Source organism: Excalfactoria chinensis, chromosome 5 (assembly GCF_039878825.1).
Source record: "Excalfactoria chinensis isolate bCotChi1 chromosome 5, bCotChi1.hap2, whole genome shotgun sequence".
NCBI classification, from domain to species: domain Eukaryota; kingdom Metazoa; phylum Chordata; class Aves; order Galliformes; family Phasianidae; genus Excalfactoria; species Excalfactoria chinensis.
The window spans coordinates 35,157,972-35,181,799 of record NC_092829.1 but is presented as its reverse complement, the minus strand read 5'-3'; the positions used below and the strand labels follow the sequence as shown (position 1 = coordinate 35,181,799).

At 41.8% G+C, this 23,828-nt stretch overlaps 2 protein-coding genes across 21 annotated transcripts in view; both read left to right on the top strand.

Moving 5' to 3' along the window:
- Positions 1–10,963, top strand: part of CELF1 (CUGBP Elav-like family member 1) — a 52,837-nt gene extending 41,874 nt beyond the window's left edge. For 17 of the 19 annotated variants that reach the window (XM_072339358.1, XM_072339357.1, XM_072339356.1 and 14 more), the window contains one exon: positions 1,492–10,963. In XM_072339358.1, the coding sequence (XP_072195459.1) occupies positions 1,492–1,619 (128 nt within the window). In that variant the 3' untranslated portion in view covers positions 1,620–10,963. The remainder of the gene's footprint in view (positions 1–1,491) is intronic. The other 2 variants (XM_072339340.1, XM_072339343.1) reach the window with 1 other exon arrangement.
- Positions 10,964–14,941: 3,978 nt separating this feature from the next.
- On the top strand, positions 14,942–23,609 carry RAPSN (receptor associated protein of the synapse). 2 transcript variants are annotated; one of them, XM_072337368.1, is made up of 8 exons: positions 14,942–15,387; positions 17,797–18,135; positions 19,171–19,329; positions 19,670–19,768; positions 19,859–19,981; positions 22,100–22,153; positions 22,761–22,960; positions 23,478–23,609. In XM_072337368.1, exons 1-8 carry the CDS (start codon positions 15,121–15,123, stop codon positions 23,548–23,550), a joined length of 1,314 nt encoding a protein of 437 aa, XP_072193469.1. In that variant the 5' UTR covers positions 14,942–15,120; the 3' UTR covers positions 23,551–23,609. The 2 variants fall into 2 exon arrangements, with proteins under 2 accessions (XP_072193469.1, XP_072193470.1); XM_072337369.1 differs by lacking the exons at positions 19,859–19,981; positions 22,100–22,153.
- Positions 23,610–23,828: the final 219 nt, after the last annotated feature.

The window sequence follows — 23,828 nt, the reverse complement described above, 5'->3', positions numbered from 1 at the left end:
AATTGGCTATGAATGGTGTTTTCAAGTTCTAATCACGGTACAGCTCCTCCTCTTCTAAACTGTCTTTTCAAGAACTCTTTACACTGCTGCACATACTACTTAATACATTATCATTATGAATTATTTCTAGTATTATTTTTATTACTGTTACTATTACGGCTACCACACATTATAAAAGGTTTGGACTCTCGTGCCCTGTAAGTGCTCTGAAGGCCATTTGTAAAGCTTTCTGCTAATTCTGAAATCTTTGCAATTAAAAAGCTATTTCAGATGTTATTCAGTATGAAATTTTGGTTGCATTCCTTAGCCTAATTTTGTTCTGCCTATTGTGTATTTAGATTGGACTTGCATTGGGGCAGGAATCTTATTTAAAAAAAAATAATAATAATGTAAATCAACACATTGTGCTATTGTTGCTATTCAGATAAATTATTTCCCGTTGACTGCTGATGTCTGCATTGCCACAGGAGCAAAAGACACATTCTCCTTTAGCTTATGTAGCAGAAAACTGCACATGTGGACTGAAAGATTCATAGCTTCATTTTCTCCACAAAACAGTAGTGGGAGCAATTTTAGCATTTTTGTTGTACTATAAACTCTCACGCCTGTGATGGTATAAGAGAGATGACCTTTTCTCTGTGGTTTTCAAAGCACTGTACTAACATAATACCCTGTAGCTTTTTAGTATTGAGTAGTCCAAAAGTTGCAGATAAGTTGGTGCATTCTGAATGTACAAAAGAAAGTATGCCGACCATCAGATTGTAGGACGTGCGTATGGAGTATCTCCCCAGGTATTAATACTGACCACTGACTAAGAACTAGTTGTGGCTAAGAACAGTTTTGTTGTTTTTTTTTTCAAAACCCCAGGAAAGTTTATTTTGAGGATGTTATTTCTCTGTAATGTTATACAAATTGTCAGAAGCTTAAACATAATATTGGTACAAATACCACGCTCACGCTACTGTGACAGCTTCTTCACTGACTTTAATCACCTAATGCCAACATCATATAATCAGGGAATCATTCAGGTTGGAAAAGATCTTTAAGATCATCAAATCCACCCATCACCTTACACTATCGAGTCCACCACTAAATCATGTCCCTAAGTGCCGTATTCTTCACTTTTGTCTCTTTACTGAACTTTCACATACAGATGAACGTTTTCAGGGTTTGATTTTCTCCCAGATGGAGGTTTTTATTAAAAAAAAGCATTGATACTTTTTTTTTTTTCCCTCTTGAAATTGTAGGGAATATTGTTTTACATTTCCTGAGTTTGGTTTATCTTTTACTCAAAGTTCAGTATATCAGAAAACAGTACATTGTCAGAGAGCTCTTAGTAAGATATTTCTATGAATATTCTAAACAGTTATCAGTTCTGGAAAATTGCATTTCATGAAAGCCTCTCTCACGTTGTGGGTGTGTTTACAGTTGTGAGTAGCTGCTCTGGACAACTTTGGCACTTTGTAACTGTGTATTTCCCTTTTTCCTCAGGTTTTGTAAGTTATGACAATCCTGTCTCTGCACAGGCTGCCATTCAGTCAATGAACGGCTTTCAGATTGGCATGAAGCGTCTGAAAGTACAGCTCAAGCGCTCTAAGAATGACAGCAAGCCATACTGAGCGCCCCTCCCCTCCGGGACTGGAGTGAGAAGGATCTTTTGGTAAGTTGGAGAGGAGCGCACTTAGTGATTCGAAGCCCTAAGGCTGTGTTTTTACAGTCCTGGAAGCTGATCCATGCCGTTCTATCTGGCACGTCTTCCCCTGAAGACTCGGCTGCAGCCTCTACTGAGAATCCTGCTTCGAATGAAGGACAAGTTTGTGCTTTTGTTTCCAGTGTTTTACTTTGGAGTTTAGGTGCCATATCGCTGAGGTTTTTTTTTTGTTTGTTTTATTTTCTTCCTTATTTAAGTTTGCTGTGTTTGTAACCAGTGTGTGTTGAGAAGGACCAATGCCAGCTCCTGTGGGGTGGGGAGGTAAGGTCAAAGGGAGCCGCAGAAACTGAAACCACACTGCCTTGGGGTAGAGGAAAAAAAGGGGAAGCAGAACTGACACCACACTGCCAAGGGGAGAGGAGGAGGGAAAGCAGAAATAACACTGAACAGCTGATGGAAACAAAGATGGGGAAGGAAAACTGAGTTTATCTAAGTTCGGGTGAGCAAAGAACCAACTCCAAATAGCCTTTGTCATGCCACACCCACTCTTTGACGCTTCCTTTACTGTATGCCATGGTGAGGAATTAATAAATCATCTCTAAAGTGAAGACAGGCTGGAAGGGTGAACACATTAACGAGCCAAAGGAAAACTGCAGTGGTTTTTTGTTTGCTGTATATAAAATAGTGTGTATGTAGCACTGTGAGTGTACGCAGCACTTTATAAAATTAGATAATGTCTGCCCAGAAAATTTCACTATTTACTGCTGAATGTTAATGAGATGCAGTGGATTTCACCATTTTTAAGAGAACTTATCCTTTAATTAGGTTTAGAGAGACATGGCTTAGAGTCTGGATGAATATGTCTGAGGCTGGAAACAGGAAACTTTCCATCTCTGATAACCTGCAGATTTTTTTCACCAGTTTTTTTTTTTTTCCTAACAATTTGTTAAATTCTCCATTTCTATGAAGTAATGTCCTTTTCACAGAGTATTACTTTGAATTTATTCTGATAAGCAAAATATGTGCTGTTTGTTTCTCTGTTAAAATAACTGTTAAATAGAGATACAAAGCACGGAGTTACCCTAGAACAGCTCTTGAAGCTCCTGCTTTATGCATGTTTTTATAGGATTTGCTTTCTTGGTCTTTCTGTTACAAAGATAATTATCTATTTAAAAAAATAATACTAATAATCTGATTTGTGCAGTGACATAGTCTAGTAGGTAGGTATTTCTTTATACTGCAGTTTTCCTTTAAGGTTGTGTGTACCAAACATTGAGCCATTCAGTCTTATTCCACATTTTGCTACCGTTATCTTTTATTCTGAAGGAAAATTGAACACAACCCTTCAATCAACATAAACTTTTTTTTGTACACATGAAATGGCTAGTGCATTGCTATAAGGGCCTTATACCCTGGTTTTAGGGGCTCAAAGGACTTTTGACACTCTGGCCTGAGTTGTTTTAAGAAATCAGAGTAGAGTCCTGTGTTATAACCACCAAAACCCACCTCTGTCACAAGAGAAAGTTTACAATTTCTGTGTGTCTTTAACAAAAATTCCATTTACCTCATATTTTCTCCTCGTCCTTGTTTCCTTTGTATTTCCTGTTGTTGATGCTGTTTCCCAGGGCCTGAGCTATCGCTGCAGCTTGGGAGTCAGCTGCTAAATAATGAATATGTGGAGTCAGACATAGGGTTTGGACTTTCTGTTCTGCTCCAGCAGGAGGAGCACTAAACCCATCAAACCATCGTGTTTATTCTGTGCACCCACAAGCAGTGGGTGGCTATAGAGAATCTCGTGCATTCCCATTCTCAAACCTCAGAAGTACGAGGCCTGGCCCATAGCAGAAGAGCCCTTTTTGTTGCTAAGCTGAAAATCAGTTAGCTGATGCCTGTAGATACGGATGGCACATAGGCAAACCGATCAGTATTATTCAAAGTATTTTGTGGTGGCAAAGGTTCAAAGGCCAGATTGCCAAATTTCCCAGTTATGCTGGCATGTGGTACCCTTCAATGTTATTTATTTGGATCTCTCTAAAAAACACTTAAGTGAGCCATGTACACTTGAATTCTACACGATGGGAAAGATGTGTCCTGGTTTTCTGAGAAGAGTGTTGGAGTGTGAAGGCCTCCAGGGTGACAATGGGATTTTTTATAAATAATATACTTTAAAAAAATATATAAAAAAAAAGAAAAAAAAAAAGGAAAAAAGAAAAAAAAAAAAGAAAAAAAATATTAGTTGGGAGCAGCTGCTCCAGGTGCAACCTGCTGTAACCGAGAATGTTGTTTCTATTTTTATAGAAGTTTTATACCGCTCCAGGGTGGAGAGTATTTATTACCTAAATTATTTCACTGGAAAAAAAAAAAAAAAAAAAAAGGCCAGGGTTTTGTAGAATCCTGAATGTGATTGTTTTACACTCATAACAATGTGCACAATTGAAACTACTGAGTGGCCTGTTTGCAGCCCAACAACTGCCAAATGGGAGAGATTAATGCTGTGAACCAGTGGAGGAGAGCGCTGTGCTCTGGGGTCTCTACAGTCACTCTTACCTTCTTTGCACCCTGCCCCACTGTGCTGAGAACTTTGTCTCGTTTTTCTTTTAATCTGATGCTCTGGCCTCTTTAGTAGTCATTTCAGTTGCCCCAAATTAGACATTTTAGCTTCTACATCCTGCAGCTTGTCCTCAGTGCTGTGACTTAGAAATCAAGCTGGGCATTGTTGCAGATAGGTGCTTAGGAGATCGGCTTTTACACTGTTTGGTCAGTGACTCCTCCCAGACATAACCACCTTAGACAGGTAACTTGGGCTAGCTCTTGTGCCTTACTGGCATAACTATATTATAAGTATTGCCAAAAAGGAAAAAACAAAAACAGACAAACAAAAACACACACACACGCAAAACTATGCAGGTTAAATTCTAAAATATGTGATCCTCAGTTGGTTTGAATCAATGTAGTTCTGCTTTCTTCAGTAGAGCTGCATCAATTTTCACCAGCTGAAGATGTTGCCCTTTTTCTGTATTTGTTTGAGATTTCCCTTTTTTTGGTGTATTAGTGTATATGTTGCCAAAGTTAATAAATGTATCTAGTTTGTGACTTCAGCAGATTTTTCTTCTGATAACAGAACCGGTCAGATAAAGTCAACATTCCTGTGTCTTTCTGGTGGCTGCTGCTCAATCTAGAGACTTAGGTTCTTGCCTTCCAGTTCCAAGTCAGTTTTCTTCCTCCCTGTCTTGTCAGGAAGGAAGGTCTGGGACTGCTGGGAAGGAAGCTTGGTGTTTATTTTATTGTATCTGATTTTTAATTCCTGTCTTATTCAAGCACAAAACAGATCAGTCAGCTCTTGGGACCTGATGGGGGCAACTGCCCAAAACAAAGAATTAGATTCTGATTAGTATCTGTTGTGAAAGAATATATCAAAATTCTTTGAGCAATGCTTAAAAATAAGGAAATTGTCTGCACAACAACAACTGAGTAATAGTAATTTTAAAAGCATGGTTATATAGGCCAGGGACAGTGAGATTGGAAGGAATGTTAAAAAGGCATGAGAAACAGAAGTAGCAAAGCCATTTGGGGGCAAACTTGACTCTCTCTTGATACTATATATTGGAAAGTATCATCAGATGTTTCTTGATTATAATCTGTTCTGTGTCAAATGCTTTACTCTTGGATTGGATAAGTTCAAGTAAACTGTGGAGGGATTGGCTTAATTAGCCACGCAGGCAAAATTTCTTGAAACTCAAGCCAAAGAATCTGATATTTTATTTTATTTTATTTTTTTACAACAAGGCCTAGTAAGACTTCTCCTGAAACAGAATTAGGTGTCACCTGTGTCACCAGAAAATATTTAAGTAAGCAGCAAGATGGAAATGTGTCTACTTCATACATTTGTCTCAGAAGACATTTGATTTTACTAGATATACTGTAATAATATGAAAGCATTATGAATGATTTAAGTCTTAGTCTGGTGCTACTTAGTATCTAGTACCATTGCAAATGAACTCATAGATTCTTCTGCCTCATAAATAACCAACAATCTAAAATTAGAAACTCCCCCCTATAAATTATTCTTTCCTCTTTTGCAGTACAGAGCTTGCACTGTTAGAAAATGCCTTTGATACATAGTCTTTAAATTCAAAGTCTAAGCAGAAGAGAATTGGAATTTCTCAGAAGTATGAGCCAATGGCAGTGAATATCTTTTTATATTTTAATGATGAAATAGAATCTACAGCAAGTAAAGTATTTTCTGGAAAATAGGTGCCTCAGAAAATTTCTGACCAGCACATAAATCAATAAAGGAAAAAGCTTTAAATCTGAATAACAAGTTACACATTGTGATAGTTTTTCCTTGCATCATACAGTCAGCTGATGTGTTTCTTGTTAATAGTTGTGAGGTAGGGAAGGGCAACTGAGCAGAACCCATCTAGTTATGAAGTTGTTTCTAAAGTGTTTTCTTCAGAAGCATCTTAAAAACAAACAAACAAAATCTTGAATAAAGCAAGCTGCAAATGGTGAATGCTGCTATGAACAAGCAAAATGCTTTGAAAGTTTTTTGTTACAGATGCTTAAACATAAGGGTGTTATACATCCCTGAGCATACTTACTGCAAAGCATGAGCTACAGAATGCAGAGTAGTTGCATTACATTATCACAGTTGTGAGAATAGAACAAGGACAAGGTGAAATAGTTTTCCTCAAACAAGTGAGTTCTCATTCAGTTTCTCATGTCTCTCTTCTTGTAGGAGAGTCCTTCCTAATAGTTTAATTGGAACTAAGCGACTCTGAGTGCAAATTCTAAGTGAAATATTTGAAAAATGTATTCAGAAAGCCTAAACAAACCACACTCTCGATTCCTAATGGTGCATGCTAGATGTCACTTGATTTCTTGCCTTGTAATCTGTCTCATGCCTCAGGTCATGAGAAGTTTGTGGTTAGGATTTAAAACCTCGCAGCTAGAGCACTTGTAGAACTGTGGAAATAATTGCAAGAGTTGCTTTGTACTCTGCTGGAGTTTCTTTCAACTCCACTCAAAGTCGTTTCTCTAAACTGGAAAGTATGAAGAATAAAGTAATCTGAGCATTTTTTTGTAAGTAGTCTCACAGTTTTAGCGGACAATGTGCAGCCTTTTGCTTTGGAGCTAGAATACAATCCTCTGTATTTCTGAACATACTATGAATGCTGTAATATAATATGTAAGTCTCATCCTGCACTAGTCTGTAACCTCCAGCTTTGAGAGGTGTTGAGAAAAGGCAGCATATAGGAGATAGAACAGAGTTCAGGAGAGTGGAGAAAAGCCTCGTTTCCTCCCTGCTCTGCTTCTCACCCTCTTCCCAAAACATTTCTTCTCTTACAGTTCAGAGGTTGAGGGGAGAAAACAAATGTATATCAAAATTTAAGAATTAACATATCTATAAATGTTATGAAAGGTTCAGGAAACCTATTTTTCTATTCATCAAACTGGCAACAGTGACTGTAGAGCTTCTCAGAGCCCAGAATCCCCTCCTTGCGAAGCCAGGGATCTGGGGGCTGTTTATGTAAAAGGCTGGGAAAGGAAAATCCCTGTGCAGGTCTAATGGTTCGGAAAGTGCTCAGCTAGGACAAGTCTTAACTAGCAGTCAAGTCTTAAGAAGTTCTCTAATGCGTAGGGGTTTTGGTTCCACTTACTTGTCTTATATGATCTTTTTATTTTCCTGTTCCAAACTACTCGACTCCAGTTTCATGGGCTACTGGGGAACGAGAAGGGGCTGTAGCTGAAGGAAAGAATGGATTTCCTGGGCTGCCACACTGCCTATGAACTTCCCGTGTTAGGATGCTAGAAAAATCTCAGCTGTCAAATCACCTGTGAATCCCCTTGAGTCCTCTGTCTTGCCTCTTACAGTCTCAATCTCTGTGATTGACTGTGAGCCTTATTTTTTGGAATCTGTCTCCTGAGGACAGTGCTTGCTCTGTTCTTCTCTTAAACAGAGCTAGTGGAGACCCCCGGCACAGGACAGGGTGAACACATACTAGTCAGTGTGGCACTAGGCCATGGCATGCGCCACAGAGTGGATGCTGAGGGAAATCGAGGCCTCTGTTTCCATTTAGTTTCTGGCAGTTTGATGTTTACTTGGTGTCCTTCATGTACTTTGACTTTTACTTGTCCATCGTTGGCATGTGCTGCCCTTCCCTGTCAACTCCCTTCCCCAGGAGGTCTCATTGTACAGTGCCCATTCTTGTTCTCTCTCTCCTTGTTTGGATGTACTGCTCTGTGTAACTCAGTGGGTCTCCCTCTTTCTGGTTTGTTTTTTTTCTAGATTCCTGCCGTTTGTTCATCGTTGTGCCTAAAGCATGTCGATGTGGCGTTCAAGTACATCGTCCAAATCCTTGTCTCTTCAGCTTCTCTGATGCTTGAACTCTCACCTTTGACCTTGTGTTGACCTTTGATGCTGATGTGTATTTTTATTATGTTTGTTTCTTTCTTTGTTGGTTTTTTTTTTTTTTTGGTTTTGTTTTTTTTTGTGCTGCCAAATTGGTTTTGCTAGAAAGACTGCTGAAGGGGGAATATTTAAACTTGCATTTGAATATAAAAGAATTTCTATTTTTCTAGACCTTCGTAAGATAACCACTTGATTTTGTGAATCTGATTCTTTGTAATTGTCTTCAGAGCAGCCTTGCTAGCATACCTTGTGGAGTGTTTGTATTTCTGTGAACATACAGCCAATCACTTTCTAGGCTTAGTTTTTTCTGTGTGCTTAGTTTTAAAAACACAGTTTTGAAGAAAAAGTCGATTATGTCGTGTGATTCGATTTTTGAGGAGACTTCCTAGTCACATTTTGCTGATCTGGTTTCTGTGCTTGAGGAGACAGCATGTGTTTTTGAGTTCGAACTTGTGACTTGAGTGGCATCAGCAGAAAACACTTGAACTACATTTCCTTCCGATTGTAGCTACGTTTTTGCCCTTACATTCAATGATTTTTTATTATTATGATTTTTCCCCTGCTTCCTTGTGTGATTATCAGTCTGCAGTGAAAAGCTGATCAAAGTTGATGTTGTATTTTGTTAAGCCCCAGCATGCTTGTTTTTTTCTGTAACCACAATCTCCTCAGCAAAATGTGATGTTTTTGTTTTATTCTTTCAAACTGAGATCATGCCCAGAAATGTTTTGCATGTTTCCTGCTGTTTTCTTCACACCCTCCTAAATATCACCTTCACCTCTCTGTTTTCTATAGTTTGTGCAAAAACTGAGCAATTTAATGGGTTTCAAAGTTATCCTTTTAAATTGGTGTTTTTGGTATGACAAATATCTGATCAGAAGCCACCTGAGGGTATCTACCTGTGCACTTAGACTGTCTGCCTGACAGAGCACCTGGACCTTGTTCCACCTCCAGCACTGTCAGAGGCTCTTGGGGGCTGGGCTGCACTGTTCCTGTAGTAGGAGTCTTGGTGGAAGGGGATAGCTGGGAAGCAGGAAGATGGGGGAACTTCATGGTATTTCTGTTTCTAAAGTTCTCTGAAGCTAGGGCTCCTTTAAAACACTCTTTACTCGAACTTCATGTAATTCAGGGCACGTTTTTATGAAGTCCAGCCTCAGCTTAATACCATCAGTCAGACTCTGGTGGTGGTGGCAGGATCCTGGAAAGATCTAGGGTAGCTCTTGAAATAAAAGTATTTGAAATATTCTAGAGAAAGCATTTGTAAACCTAGTCGTGCAACTGCTGGCTCTTTTCCCAAGTGACAAGCACAATACGACAGCCTCTGAAGCTGTTACCTGAACAGGGTACCATCCCCAGCTGTCTTCTCAAGGGCATTAGCTGGGGAATCTCTACGGAGATTTTTTAGTTTTTGTTTAGTTTTTAATTGGGTAATGAGCTGAGCAGTTTTTCTGGCTTGCAGAATGAATGAGAACAGATCACTGCTTTCTGCATGGCAGGCTTCCCCCGACCCTACTTAAGATCTGCACAGGTAGAAAGTGGGAGGTAGCTGCTTGATGAAGGCACCTGAAGGGTGTTGTGCTGTGGTGAAGTTTCAGTCAAAAGTAGAAGAGAGCTAGTGTAGATAACTGAGCAGTATAAAATGACATGAAATGAGATCCCAGGAGAAAGGAGTTTGCTGAGAAAATTAATTATGTTTGATTGGATAGAAATCATACTTTTGCCCAGTGTTTGGGATAATGAAAATGCAGTGAAGATTCCATCCCAATCCCGAGTTGGCTGAGGATACTGTACCATTGATAGAAACTAGTCACATCTGCATAGACAGTCTTTAAGCAGCTGAAGGGACAGAACATTTTTGGGATTAGGTATATATACCTGGGAATGAAGCGTGAGGCTGGATGAGAAAAGGATAGAGACTTGTTTATTTTGAAGGTAGGGTTGTGGGCTGGCTGCTGTTAGTCCCACAGTCTGAATGCACAGGGCTGGGTGTCAGTGGGGGCACTGAATACCCTGCAGTGTATTGAGTAACTGCCAATACATTTCTGTACATGCGCATTTGGTTCCATAAGGAACTCTGGGGAAACCTGTGGAAAAATGTCTGAAGAAAACCAAAATGCCAAACGTTGGATGTTTCTTTCCTTTCTTATTTCCTTTCCTTCCTTTGGTTGTTTTAATTGTTCTATGGTGGTTTTAATGGATTTGAGACAGTGGAGCAGCAGCTGCCTTTCTGATTTTTGGCTGCTTTTTGTGAATAATTTAAAAAGAAAATTTACATTTTGGAGACAAACCTGTGGGCTTTTTTATTGGTACAAACATTGTATTTAACACTAGGGGTTTTGTACAGTTTTTTGCCTTTTCTACTAGAAAACAATGTAAAGTGATTCACAATGTGACGAGAAAACAAATTGCCACTATGACCAAATGTAGAGTCTGTTCTGCAGTAACGGGATTTAATCAACTCGAAGTCGTGGTTCAGTCATAGAAACGCTTTTCTTTACCTTGTTTGAGCTGTTCCTTTATTTTTCTTGTTTTGATTTGCAAAACAAAATGTCTTTTTGTGTGAAATTGTGTTGTACTCTGTAGAGAATTATGGATTTTACTTCAATGGTTTAAGAAGCAGAGGAGCACGTTTTGCTTTTCTGATGGCAGAGTTTGTGTAGTGGATTTAAAAATGAAAAGATTTGTTACAAGTTTGGATCAAGCGAGTACGTGTTAAAGGAATTTTCTTCCTTTTGTGTGTGTGTTGGTTTTTTTTCTTTTTTTTTTTCTTTTTTTTTTGTTTTGTCCCAAAGGGCAACTTAAAGCTGTTTTAATTGCACAGACACACCGACAATAAGTCATTTTGTATATGCCAAGTGTGGTACCTTCCTTTGTTTATTTGCTATTAAACTGTTTGAGAAGAGTCCCTGTGTGTTGAGTTTGTGTCTTAAATTTGAGGTTCTTTCTGGATCCAGGTATGGGATGCTGAGGAGAGATGAGAACCGTCTTTCAGTTTCTTGTGAACTACAAAAATTATCATGATCCAGTGTCACTTGTTCTGGATGCACAGAATTGCCTTCTATGCTGATCAGCTACTTTGGGTACAGTTGAAAATGTTCTTATGGTTACTTTGCTTCCATTTGTGTCATTTGCTGCTCAAGTCCTAAACATCTCGGATAATGCTAGTATGTGATTCACTGGGGAATGTGTTGTAGACATATCCAGCCTCACACCCTGCTCATGCAATGTGCTTTCTGGTGTTTGAAGGGCCGATTAACTTCAGCATAACACCAGACTTGAACTATATATTAACAGAATGTGTGCATGGTGGTATGTAGGATTGGATAAGCACTCCTGGAGAAGTCATCTCATTCTACTCCTACTGGCCCCATACCTTCCACTCCCACAGCCTCCTTACTCCAGACAAGACCAAGCTTGCTGAACTTGTCCTGGATCTGCAGCGTGGAGGTGTCTGCAGCCCCTCGTTCTCCTGCCCCTGGAAATACTTCTCCGAGAAATCCGAAGAGGTTAGGATTTTCATAAAGCCTCTTGGCGTTTTATACACTTCAGGACTTGGTAGCTCAGGTTTTATGATAGGCAGAAATTTGTGATAAGCAAAGCCTGCTTTGCTTTTAGAACTGAAGTACAATAATTACTTGAAATGTGTTGTTTAAAGGTTAATATTTGCCATTAGCAGAATGTAATTCAGAAACTTGACACTACTTTGATGTTAGTATTGCCCCTCTCAGAGGGGAAAGTACCACAATGACCATGACTCTGCTATGTTTGTGAATGATTCTACAGTTCAGTAGGATCTTTCCTTCTGCTGGCTTCCATCTCAGAGTGCAAGCACATTCAGGGGAAGCCATATTCCTCTTCCATGTTCTTTTCCTCTGTTAAATGGCATACTTGCTTTCACCCCATTACTTCCTACATGACTGTAAATCTGAGAACACTTGCAAGCACCAGGATTCACTGCTGCATTCCTTCCTTTGCAGTGCCCCATTGCAGAGTGAGGCGCCAAGCCACCTGTTGCATAGTGTGCTGCAGTTAATTTGCAGCTGTTGAGAAGGGAGGCTGGAGATATTTCAGTTCAAATGTGTCTGAGGTGAAAGATGAAGAGAAACAATTGAATCAGAGAAGTGGCTTGCTTAGCTGGGATGGAAGATTCCTTCTTGTGCAACAAAGATGGCAAGCCCTATCTTAACCAGGTGATTAATAGCAGCTTTATCCATTGTAACTTATGGAACTGATGGTAGATCCCTCTGGATAGATAGCTTTTTATTTTTATATTTTTTGAAGGTGTTTTGGTTTTTTTTTTAGCCTTTGTAAGTCCACCACCAATCAGTAGGCTGTTAATCTATAAATAAGAGCCAGTGTACTAATCTCTGAAAATTATCAGCATTTTACATAGGCTCTTAAGTTCATAAACATCAACAGTAAAACACAAATCTGTGGATTAAGTGTTGATATTGGATGTTTTAGGATAAATTGCTTTTCTCTCACATTCTCCTCTAGCTCTCACTACTTGTTTTGACTCCAGGCTCCAATATTCCTGATTTTTACCACCGTGTTCTGCTGTCTTCGTATGGCCAGGAGCCACAGGGCATTATGAAAAATAATGGGCAAGGAGTTGAACAGCTCAGCATGGTCACTGTTAGAAAGTTAGTATGTGTATGACTGTAGCTTCACAGCGTAACAGGTGAGATCCTGTGATTTCCACACACCTTGCAAGCTTGCTTATTTGCAGTCCCTTAGAAGAAACCATTGATGTTTTAACATAGAAGCTGTGTGTGTTTCTCATATGATCTAGAGCAGTCTTGAGCCACATACTGATCACCCTGTCATTAAACTCTCAAGTACAGGTAGTTGGTATCTAGGTGATGCTATCCGCTTACCCCTCCATATTTAGACAGATTTATTGGGCTCAAAGTGTGACTGTCCATATCACAGTGTGTTTCTGTTCATTGGGGATGATTAGCTTGAGCTTGGTGGTACTCCAAACTCTTAAGTTTTCCTCTTGGCAAATTATTTTAGTGGGCTCTTAAGAGACTAAGCACTGTTTCATTGTAGAATAACATGCAACTCGAAAGCAGGGAAGTTCAGTGTCATCAGCAAAATGCAAGACAGATCATTTCCCTGGTGGAATGGCTTTCTCACACTGCAAGGCATCCTTCACACTTTGATCCTTCATCATGGGATGTAAGAGAAGAGTTACAGTAAAGTGGTCCCAAAGTATCAGTATGAATTTAAGTTACAGACAGGTGTGAAAATAAAGTGAAGTAGTCTGCTCCAGCAAAGAATTATGTGAGTTTTTTGTTTGCTTGTTTCCCCTTTTTTGAGTCCTGACTGGCTTGATTATTTTATGGCTGCTGTCCCTGGGCCTCTAAGGTTTCTAGAAGTGCAGAAATCCGATGGCCACGTCATTATTATTGCTTTCCACAGGGATCAATCTTCATCATGTGTCCATCCTATCACCCACCTCTGGAGAAACATATAAAAATCACTGCAGGAAGGAGGGTTTTTTATATTCCGAATCAGGCTTTTAAAGAAACCCTGAAATGTAAGGGAACTAGATAATTTTAACAGTGTTGGCATTGCACGTTAACCAGCTCTGTGTTAGCTTTTCTCTCCTTTGGTCTTCTGTAGGTTTTTTTTTCCATAGTTTACTTCCAAAGTTTGAGTATACAGAGGCTCTGCTGAAACGCTTCCTAGAGCACATCACCTCTCTGAAAAACAATGCTAAATTAAATAATGAGATTACCAAAGAGTTTATAAGCTCCCAAAAAAAATAAGCCTGATGGTATGAAGATTTCTACCATCTAAGAAATATATATTTTCAGTACTTTTCTGATAAATTGTTGGATAAAGTCATGGATGGAAACTCCAGCCCCTGATTCCTTACTCTTGTGTGCCCTGGTTTCTTTAAGAGTATTATGTCAGAAAGGCTCTTTTGGGTTTGTGTTTCCTTAGGCAGCCGTGACCCAGACCAAGATGATCCAACAAGCTTTCCATCAGTTATTGCCTTTGCTTCAGGCATCATATTTATATAGAAGCATGGATGTAGCTGGAGGTATGCCTGCTTCTGTATGTTGTTGAAACTCTGAATGGCCATTTCTTCTGTTTGGCCAGTAAAAGACTCGCAGAGCTGCATCGGGGACTTCTGTATCTGAAAAACTTTATATGTCCTTGATGCATCTTCACACCCTCCCCCCCCATTTCCCCTTGTTCTACCACTGCTGAATCTGTTAAAAGAGTCTGTTCCCTTCTTTCCTGTAGCTCCCTTTTATGCATTGAAAGGAGACTTGTCAGGTCTCCCTGGAGCCTTCTCTTCTCCAGGCTGATCGGCCCCAGCTCTTTCAGCCTGTCCTTGTACAAGTGTCCTGTCCTTTGGATCATTTTTGTGGCCCTCTCTGGATGTGCTCTACTATCAGGCACATTGTTGCAAGCAGAGTGTGCGTACTGGAATTTTTGAATTCCTTTTTAAAACGTAACCTACTTCTTAGAGTATGTATTATTCCTAAAGATACAGTGCTAGCTGCCCACTACCTCCCAGGCTACCCCATCACCACAGTTCTTTTGCAAAAGAAAATGGCAAGCGAGAAAAGAGAGGCAACCATAACATCCCTGTGGCTGCAGCTGATTGTCTGTTTCTCCCTGAGGTATTTATAAGCTGCATACTGGCAGGCTGGGGCGGGCAGTTGGCTCACCCTGACCTTGGAGGCTGAAAGGCTGACCAGCATTCCTGGGAGCCACGTGAGCCAGACTGGCAGGAACAGCTGCAACCAATGGAGATGCCCAGCAGTAGCTGCTCAGATTGAGTTTCACTCCAGTCACTTGAGATTTTTCTCTTTCTCCCTGTTGTGCTTTTCGTCTTTGTTTATGGGATCGGACAGGCAAATGCACTGGTGTAGTCTTAGCGAGCAAGACATTCGTTTAGTGGTTTTGGGATTCTACCTTCATTGCCAAACAACCACTCCTTGCCATTGCCTTCCACAGCTCCAGCTGCCTGGCATGGCTGGGCTTTTATAGCTCCAAGCTTTCTGAGCACACAACCCGCCCTCCTGCATTAGGGCATTTTATGTTGTGTTCTCTCAGGCTTTTCATTTTTGCTGCATTTAGATTTTTGTATATGAGGCTTTTTAATGCATGGGAGATGGGTCAGGACCAGACAAAGCAACAGATAGAAAAAGGACTCCATCTTTACCAATCTAATCAGACTGAAAAGGCTCTGCAAGTCTGGATGAGGGTTTTGGAGAAGTCTGCGGATCCTGCTGGCAGGTTTCGCGTTTTGGGTTGTCTCATTACTGCTCACGCAGAGATGGGCAGATACAAAGATATGCTGAAGGTAAGGCAAACTGGAGATGAATGCATGCAATTGTGTTGTACCCAACAGCAGAGCATGACTGGAGATTAGAATGTTAAACCAGGGCTTTTATACTGCATACAGTAAGATGTACTAGCAATTGGGAGCACGTTGTGAGCTGCCTTAATCGCTGTGTTGATAGCTCTAGCTTACAAGATACACAGAGTACAACTTCTTATTGGATCTTACCCTTTAGGATTCCTAGGTTAATGAGGTTCTCTAGGTAATCATGGGGACATTTCTTGATTTATTCTTCACGTAGGCACACCATGTGATGAAGCTTCAGAGAAAGGTATGAAAACAGAAACTTTAGTCCAGCAAAAACTGTTTTCAGTGTGTACATCGGAATAGAGATCTTCAAGTAGATTCTGTAGAATAAGTGGTAGTCTTGTGAAGAGGTGTCTGTTATCTTGTTCAACTGCCTGGTATCCATCACAGATCTGACATTGTTTTTATTACAATTGTTTGCATGGGGACTGATTAAGAGGGGAACAGAGATTCTTTTTTGGGAGTGGGGGGGTGGATGTTGAAAGATGTTCAAGGAGGAATCTGACAGCTGAGGTCAGAGAGGGGCTCCCAGTTGTGAGGACAGCATTGGAGAAAGGATGCAGGGCTTGATCAGAGAGTGGTATAAAGAAGCTGAAGCAACATACAAAAAAGCGCGAGGATAAACGCAATTGATGAAATGAATAAAAAGAAGCTGGTGAATGGCTCTGCGAAGTCACAGGATGCATACATATAGTAGCAGACAGTGTTGGGGAGAGTGACTCAAGTAGCTATGCCAGCCTGAAATAGGGTCTTATTAAAGGGCCTTGCCGTTCTGATGTTTTTGGCTGCCTCTTACTAGACTAGTAATCGTTCAGCATATAGCACAAAAAGCAAAGGGGGTGCACACATCTCATTTGAAAAATTCTTGATAGCTCTGTTTAGAAGTAGTGTGGTCATCTTACAAGTAAACCCGTGCACATGTCAAACCTATTTATTTGCAAAGCAGATAATTAGCATGAAGAAGAAAGGGGTATTAACACATATGGAAAACATCTGAAGACAAGAAGTTCTGAGAAACTAGGTGGGGGCAGAAACAACAGATTGATTAGGGAGGAGAGAATCTAAAATGGTTAAGTGTAGCTACCTGAAGAAAATACTGGAGTCTTCACAGAAGCAAGAAACAGGCAAATGTGTGGACCCGAGATAGTGGAACCATAATTTGTTACCCCTGAAGAGAACAGAAAAATAGGATCAGACTAAGTGAATTTTAGTTCCTCCTATATTAGGAAAAACAAATAGCTTCAGTCAAACTGAGTATTTTGCACTGCAAGGAATCAAAGATAGAGGTTGGAAAACATTAGCATTAACCACGGAGAGGGGAAATAATGGGGAAAAAAAGGGTCTTTGAATTAAACACATGAAATTAACTGTGATTTAAGAAGAGTTATGATGCTCAGTCTCTCAGAGAGAAAAGTTGCTTCACACCATGGAATCAGGCTGTGGCAATCGAGAAGTAATGAAGAACTTATATAAAGGTAAGGGAATGCAGGAAAGAATAAGCTAACACGTGCTAATGAGTCCACGTAGCAACTTCCTTGAAATGCTAAGGAGAGGGTGGACATACACACCCAAGCATAAACAATTGTATTGGTTTTTACTTTGTGGAATATATAACGTGTTCTAGTGGCTTAAATTATTATGTATTGCCATGTGCAAAAATGAAGCAGTTGGTGCCTTTAGGAATCGTTATCTGTAAATCTGACTGCTAATCTGTAATGAAAACACATATGGAGAAAACTGCTGAATATTTACCTTTGCTCTGAGTATTAATTCAAGCCAGCAGTGTGCTGGGCTCATCACAGAGCATGGAAGGGAGTCCCTGCTCAAAAGAGCTCGAGGTCAAAAAGAAAAAAAGATTTAAAATTTACTAGAGTCATATGCAGAGAATCATAAAAGAAAAAAACAATACTAGACTACAGTTTGTTAGTATAAAGTTGAGGAAATAGCTTACTTAGTTTCTTTCATTGAGTACTTCAATATCTTAAGCCTTCCAGAGAAAGCAAAATTAATTATGTGAGCAAAAGGAAGCGGAGCTGCCAGAGGTTTTCTGCCTCACCTGCTTCTCTTAAGGGTCATTTAACATTCTTTTTCCACTAACTGCCAGCTCAATTTCCATGTCCGAGAGGCTGAGAAAGAGGTTTCTTCAGATTGCTCACGTGCATAGACTGCTTATTTGTAAACCTCCAGATAATTAATTGCTCATTGTATACAGCGCCATGTGATTTATGCTGCCCTGCTCAGGCATGTGCCGCTTCTCCAGTGCAGGATGCTACTCTGTAAGTGTTTGAGCTGTATTTAAGTAAATTACACGCCTTTTATAAACACCGTCTTTTCTACTTGAAGTTTGCAGTGGTGCAGATTGACACAGCACGGGAGCTGGAAGACCCAAATTACCTTACAGAGGGCTATCTAAACCTGGCTCGCAGCAATGAGAAACTCTGTGAATTCCAGAAAACAATATCTTACTGTAAGACATGCTTGAACATGCAGGGTACCACTGTGAGCCTGCAGCTGAACGGCCAGGTGAGCCTCAGCATGGGCAATGCCTTCCTGGGCCTCAGCATTTTCCAGAAGGCTTTGGAGTGCTTTGAAAAAGCTTTACGCTATGCACACAACAATGACGACAAGATGCTGGAGTGTCGAGTCTGCTGTAGCCTTGGGAACTTCTATGCCCAGATAAAGGTGCAGTAATCCAAGGGAGGGGAGGATGGGAGGGCAACTGTCTCATTATGGAAAGTGAATTTCAACTTATATCTGCTGTAGGATGTGAAGTGCTGACAGAACGTTCCAAGTTTAAATCTCTACACTGCAAAATCATCACAGAATGTTCCTTTTCACAGTAAGGATTGGTGGAATGCTTATGTAGTGCAGCAGAAGCAGCTGTGAATTGTAAAGATCAAGCTTAGCTTCGAAGATGACATCAGAGGAGGCAGTGTCTGCAAGCAGGCAGAACTCAAAGGATTCTAGCTGAAATACTGTTAGAGACAAATAGGTCTTCCAGGCAGGAACTGAGGGTGAGGTGATTTGCCAGTTCCAACTGCCATTATAAATGCAACAAATCATATCTCTTCTTGAAAAAGCCTTGATTTTTGTCACTAATGGAAGACTCGCTAACTGAAGTATCTCACTTGAGAATGGTTTAGGTGTCTTTAATACTCTTAAGTACTTGTCATAAAGCAAGATTTATTTCTAAATTTTTTTAGTGCAGAAAGGTGCTTGGATTTTTTAAAATTATTGTTTATTTTTTCATGTGTGTTTTAACGAGGTATTGTGGATTTGGTAAGGCTGTTATTATTTTGTTCCTGCTTCCTTATTTGGCTGAATAACCAGCCTCTGAGAGATCCTGACTTGCCATATGGAGAACATGAGGGCTCCGTGTATATGCTGAAAGCAGGGATAATGTAAAACCAGAGACCGTTTTCAGGCTTCAGTTACAGAAGATGCCAAATGATTGTGGCAGCATACGGCTGCTGGCATACTATATAAAATTCATATGCTGTGTCCTGAAAATAGAGAGCAATATGAATTCAGCATATGGCAGTTCCACCTTCCACAGTTTGATATTCACATCAATAGAGAAAGCAGGGCACGTGGAAGAGGACAGGCAGGGGAAGAAGGGCGTACACAAATCTGCTGACTGTTGCAGTATTAGTAAATCAAAAACAGTTGCTTTTTTCCTTTTTCTTTTGCTGTCACTACTGTCTGTCTGCCTTACAGGACTATGAGAAAGCTTTGTTCTTCCCATGTAAAGCAGCAGAGCTGGTGAATGACTATGGAGCAGGCTGGAGCTTGAAGTACCGTGCAATGAGCCAGTATCACATGGCAGTGGCCTACCGGAAGCTGGGGCGCTTGGCTGATGCTATGGACTGCTGTGAGGTACAGGGCGCAAGCAGACACAGCTGGTGGAGGTCTCTGCGGTGGGATCTTGCCTATAGGACAGGACTGGGAGGAAGAGGGAAGCCATGGCTTTCATACCTGACCAGATATTCCCACTGTCTCCCAGTCTCAGAGCTCTGGTTTTAGTAGTACTGTGTGCCTCAAAATTTGAGACTGAGTGTCCTCTAGTTAGGAACATGAACGAGACTGTACTTCTAAGCTAACTAAAAATGCTGTGCCATTTCTCTGGAGCTGACCCTTCGATGGCTGCAGCATACAGCCTGGCTTCATTTGTTCTGAGCCAGGAGCTCCCTCACTGAACAAAGGCAATTTCTTTCAGGAGTCCATGAAGATTGCCCTTCAGCACGGTGACCGGCCTCTGCAGGCACTGTGTCTGCTGTGCTTTGCTGATATTCATCTCAGTCGCAGAGACATCCAGGTACAGCTACCATGAAGGACAGAAGGGGTGGGAAGAGGGTGTGAAAAGCAGGCCATAGCAAAACATGTGTTTTCCTCCCGGCCACTGCAGACAGCCTTTCCCCGGTATGATTCTGCCATGAGCATCATGACAGAGATTGGAAACCGCCTGGGTCAGATCCAGGTGCTGCTAGGAGTGGCTAAGTGCTGGATGATCCAGAAGGAGCTGGACAAGGTCAGTAACGGACTTGTTTCTGCATAAGTCTTTTAGATAAGATGAAAGCAGTCATTTTCTGAGCTGAAAGCTCATCAGATGCATAGAGACCTGTCCCTCTTTGTTCCACCAACAGTCTCTTGCTTGTGCGATTGCATTTCTCCAGATGGTTGCTCTCAGCCAGGAATTTGCTGCTAGCTGTATGAACATCCATTCTGAGTTAGGCTAGTGACTTACAGAACTGTCTCATTAGTCAGTCCTGATGACTTTAAACACTATACTGAGAAACCAGCATTGAGGGAAGGAAGTCTGCTTCTGCCACTGCAGGCTTATGCTCTAAAATAGATTCTGCTGCCTACTCTCTAGCAATATGACTAAGCTTATTACTGTGGTGATTTTTAGACAGCCCTACAGCTCCACCATGTGCTTTGCAGACAGAAATGGTCACAAACTCCTGGAGATACTAAAGGTATATAAACTGTGACGTGAAGCAGAGAAATGAGGAGAAAAGGTTCATTATCATGTATCTCTCATATATCACATTCAAAAATATGGGACAGGATGCAGGTAGGCCACTGTACAAAAAAATAGCACTCATCTAATCTCTACCCTCCCTCCACCTTCAGCCATTGCCATCCTCTGATATCACAGGCAGATCTCTGTGAAACCCTGGCAAGGGCTTTGCAGAGAGCCCTAATCTCACCGACACCCATAAAAGAAGGGAATGAGTTTAATGAGTTTTTGTTTCTGCTCCAAGCATTAGAGGCAAGTCTGTCCTAATGGTCAGGGACCTTATGCCCATCACCCCAAACATGACCTCCTTAAATGTCAAAGCACAGAATGCTTGCCCAAGGCTGTTCCTCAGCTTACCCATCCCAGTTTCCATTTCTCAGGCTGCTCCATCCCAGTATCAGTTACTTAAGAAAGCTTTCCACTTGCAGATTCCCTATTCTTATCCTGGCCTTCTTGGGGCTTCCAGTTTACTTTCATTGCATGTAGTTAATACTGTGTCTATTCCAGTTCCTCCCCAGCTGCTGTGGCAGCCTATTTGCCCAAACTCTCGTGCAGTCTGTCTTCTTCTCTATGACAAACTGTCCCCTGTACTTCTCAGCATCTCTTCCTCCCACCTCATATGCTTCACTTTCTGAATCCTAGTAATTAATTTCAACTTTTTCAGTATACACTCACTCTTCCTAGGCACACCTCTCAGTAAAATCTTTTCTGCTAACCATCAGTTCCTGCCTGCTTCCTCTGCAAGTTGCTTATCCTAGGCTGTTGGTGCCACAGATTTAATGCCATCTCCTCTATATTCAAAGTGCATTCTTTTATCTCATGTGGTTCTCAGCTCCTATAACTTGGCATTACTACTATTCTAGTGTAGAAATTTGATGATGTTCCTCATCAATGTTGCGGTTCAGGGGAAACGTCTTCTTCCCCCTCAACAAACCTGATGTGGGTTTCTGTAGTTCTGGGAAATGGAGACTGGGTATTAGAAGAGCGGGGAACACTGGCATGGAGGGGAAAGTAGAGATTCATTTGGTGTAACAGTTGTCATGCTAAACACTCTCCTTCAAGCTGAAAAAGATTACTTGCAGTACACTTCTACAGTGTGCTATGTGGAGGTAGGACAAAGTTGATGCATAAAGAGCAAGAAAATGGAAAAGCACGTTTGTAGTGCTGATCCCTTTCTCCTGTAAAAATGAAACTGGAGTTGCTCAAAGAGATTGGGCCGGTGAGGCAGGATGGGGACAAGACTTGCTTTCATTACACTTCATCCCAACCCTGAAGACTGTGTGATTGAATTTAGATAAGTGAATTCTCTCTGCTTAGAAACCCCAGCCTCTGCCAGCATCATAGCCCTTCTTTGCATGATGTGGCTGGAATAGAAAGGATGCTCTTAGGTTATCTGTGTGGGGTTTATTTTCTTTGTTTTCTTCAGAAACAAAGCTTTTCTTCTGGACGACCTTTTGGTGGGATGTATCTACCAGACAGCCATGTGTTCAGGGTTGCAGGGATGTTTGTTCATCTAAATTGCACTCAGTATCTCTTTACTTCTTTCAGTTCCTGTCAAGGCATTCATACACGTATGTTTTTGATATATCAGACTAAGAACTGATAATATATACTCTCCATTCACAGGCTCTCGAAAGCATTGAAAAGGCACAGGAACTGGCAGAGGGACTAGGGAACAAGGTAGGATCCTATAGCTTCTCTTCATTACTTTCTCTAGTCTTCAGTCAGGTAGTTAAGTTCAGTAAGCCAAGCATTAAAGTATCCAAGCTTATTATTGCATACTAATGTCTATTTTAACCAACTGATGCTTTGTTGTGTTTAGTTATGGGCACTGGCATCAATGTACAGGTCTGAGAAGTGAGGAAGGGGTTACAGTGGGAGATAATGGGGAGCATTAAAAATGCAATACGAAGCAACCACAGAGCTGGAGGATTAGGGGTTTCCTCTTGAAGAACACTTGGCCTGTGCCACAGCTGAACTGAGTGCTGGCTGCAGGCAGAGGGAAGTGAAATGCAGTGTATGTTGTGGATAGCTCAGGAACACCATTTTGATGCAGAAGCATCAGAGTGCTTCAAACCTGGTGTTCCCTTTAGTGATGCAGAAAAATAGGATTAATGGCAGCAAGTGCTGCGAGACCAAATGTCCTTATGACTGGTTCTATCCCTTGAGCACCCTTTTATGTTGACGCTTCTCTAGCTGACTGATTGGGGCCATAGTGGTCCTGTCCCTTTGCTACTGCTCTGTCTTCACCTTGTTCATTTTTCTTGTTTCTGCCTCTCATGCGCAGCTTGGTCTGCTGAAGCTCCACTGTCTGTGTGAAAGGATCTATCGCACAAAGGGGCAGCAGCGAGAATTGCGTGACCATGTAGTGAAGTTCCATGAATGCGTGGAGGAGATGGAGCTGTACTGTGGCATGTGTGGAGAGTCTATTGGGGAGAAGAACAACCAGCTGCAGGCACTGCCTTGCTCCCACTTCTTCCACTTGAAGTAATGAGCTGGAAATACTAAAGATCTTTGCCCTTTTGTTAGAGCAAGGAGCAGTTCATGCCCAGAACAGGACAGCTGTGCGTGCTCTTCCCCAGGTGTTCCACAGGATCTCATTAGCCACAGCTTGAGAGGGTGAGATTTAGTCATAACTCCGTCCTGCTCCCTGGCCGTGCAGGCACTTAGCTCAGTTCACAAACGTTTAATTCCTCTTGGGAGATCTCTTCTCCCACAGGTGGCTTGGCTTTTTCCCCTGGACCCCTCCATTTCACGCTGGTAGGTGAGATGTAAGGAACTGAGTAAGCTATTCAATCTGTTACTGTGCTACTGTCACGGAGGATATGTTAGTTGTACATCATGTTTAGTTCCAGAATTTAAGTATTTAAGAATACAGTATCAGGGTAACACCACTATGGGACTGCCCCAGAGCCGGGGGCTGCTGTCCCTACCAGGAAAGCAGAGGTAGCGGTGGCAGCGGGGGAGGCGGAGCCCCCTGCCACCCGCCCGCCTTCCTTTGCAGGTGCCTGCAGACCAACGGGACGCGGGGCTGCCCCAACTGCCGCCGGCTGTCGGTGAAACCCGGATACGTGTGACCGGCACGACAAACACCGCGGGGCCTCCTGCTGGGGGCGCGTCCTCGGGGCGCCTCTCTCGGCGCAGCTCTGTACGCGCACCGACCGCAATAAACGCTGCCGCCGCCACCAGCCCGTCTGCCGCTCGTTACGGGGCGGGCGCGGGGAGGGGAGCGGCGCTGACGGCGGCACCGCCCCCGGACCAAGATGGCGGCGGGGCCATCACGCAGCAGATTTGGCCGGAGCACGTGACCCGCGCGGTGGCCGCCGGCAGATTCGGCACGGGAGGGGCAGCGCCG

Bases quoted from the DNA above. Each gene is read 5' to 3' on its own strand.
- RAPSN (XM_072337368.1), top strand. From the start codon at position 15,121: ATGTTGTGTTCTCTCAGGCTTTTCATTTTTGCTGCATTTAGATTTTTG. The intron at 18,136-19,170 runs GTGCAGTAATCC...TCTGCCTTACAG, and splicing joins ACTTCTATGCCCAGATAAAG to GACTATGAGAAAGCTTTGTT. The intron at 22,961-23,477 runs GTAATGAGCTGG...CTTCCTTTGCAG, and splicing joins TCCCACTTCTTCCACTTGAA to GTGCCTGCAGACCAACGGGA.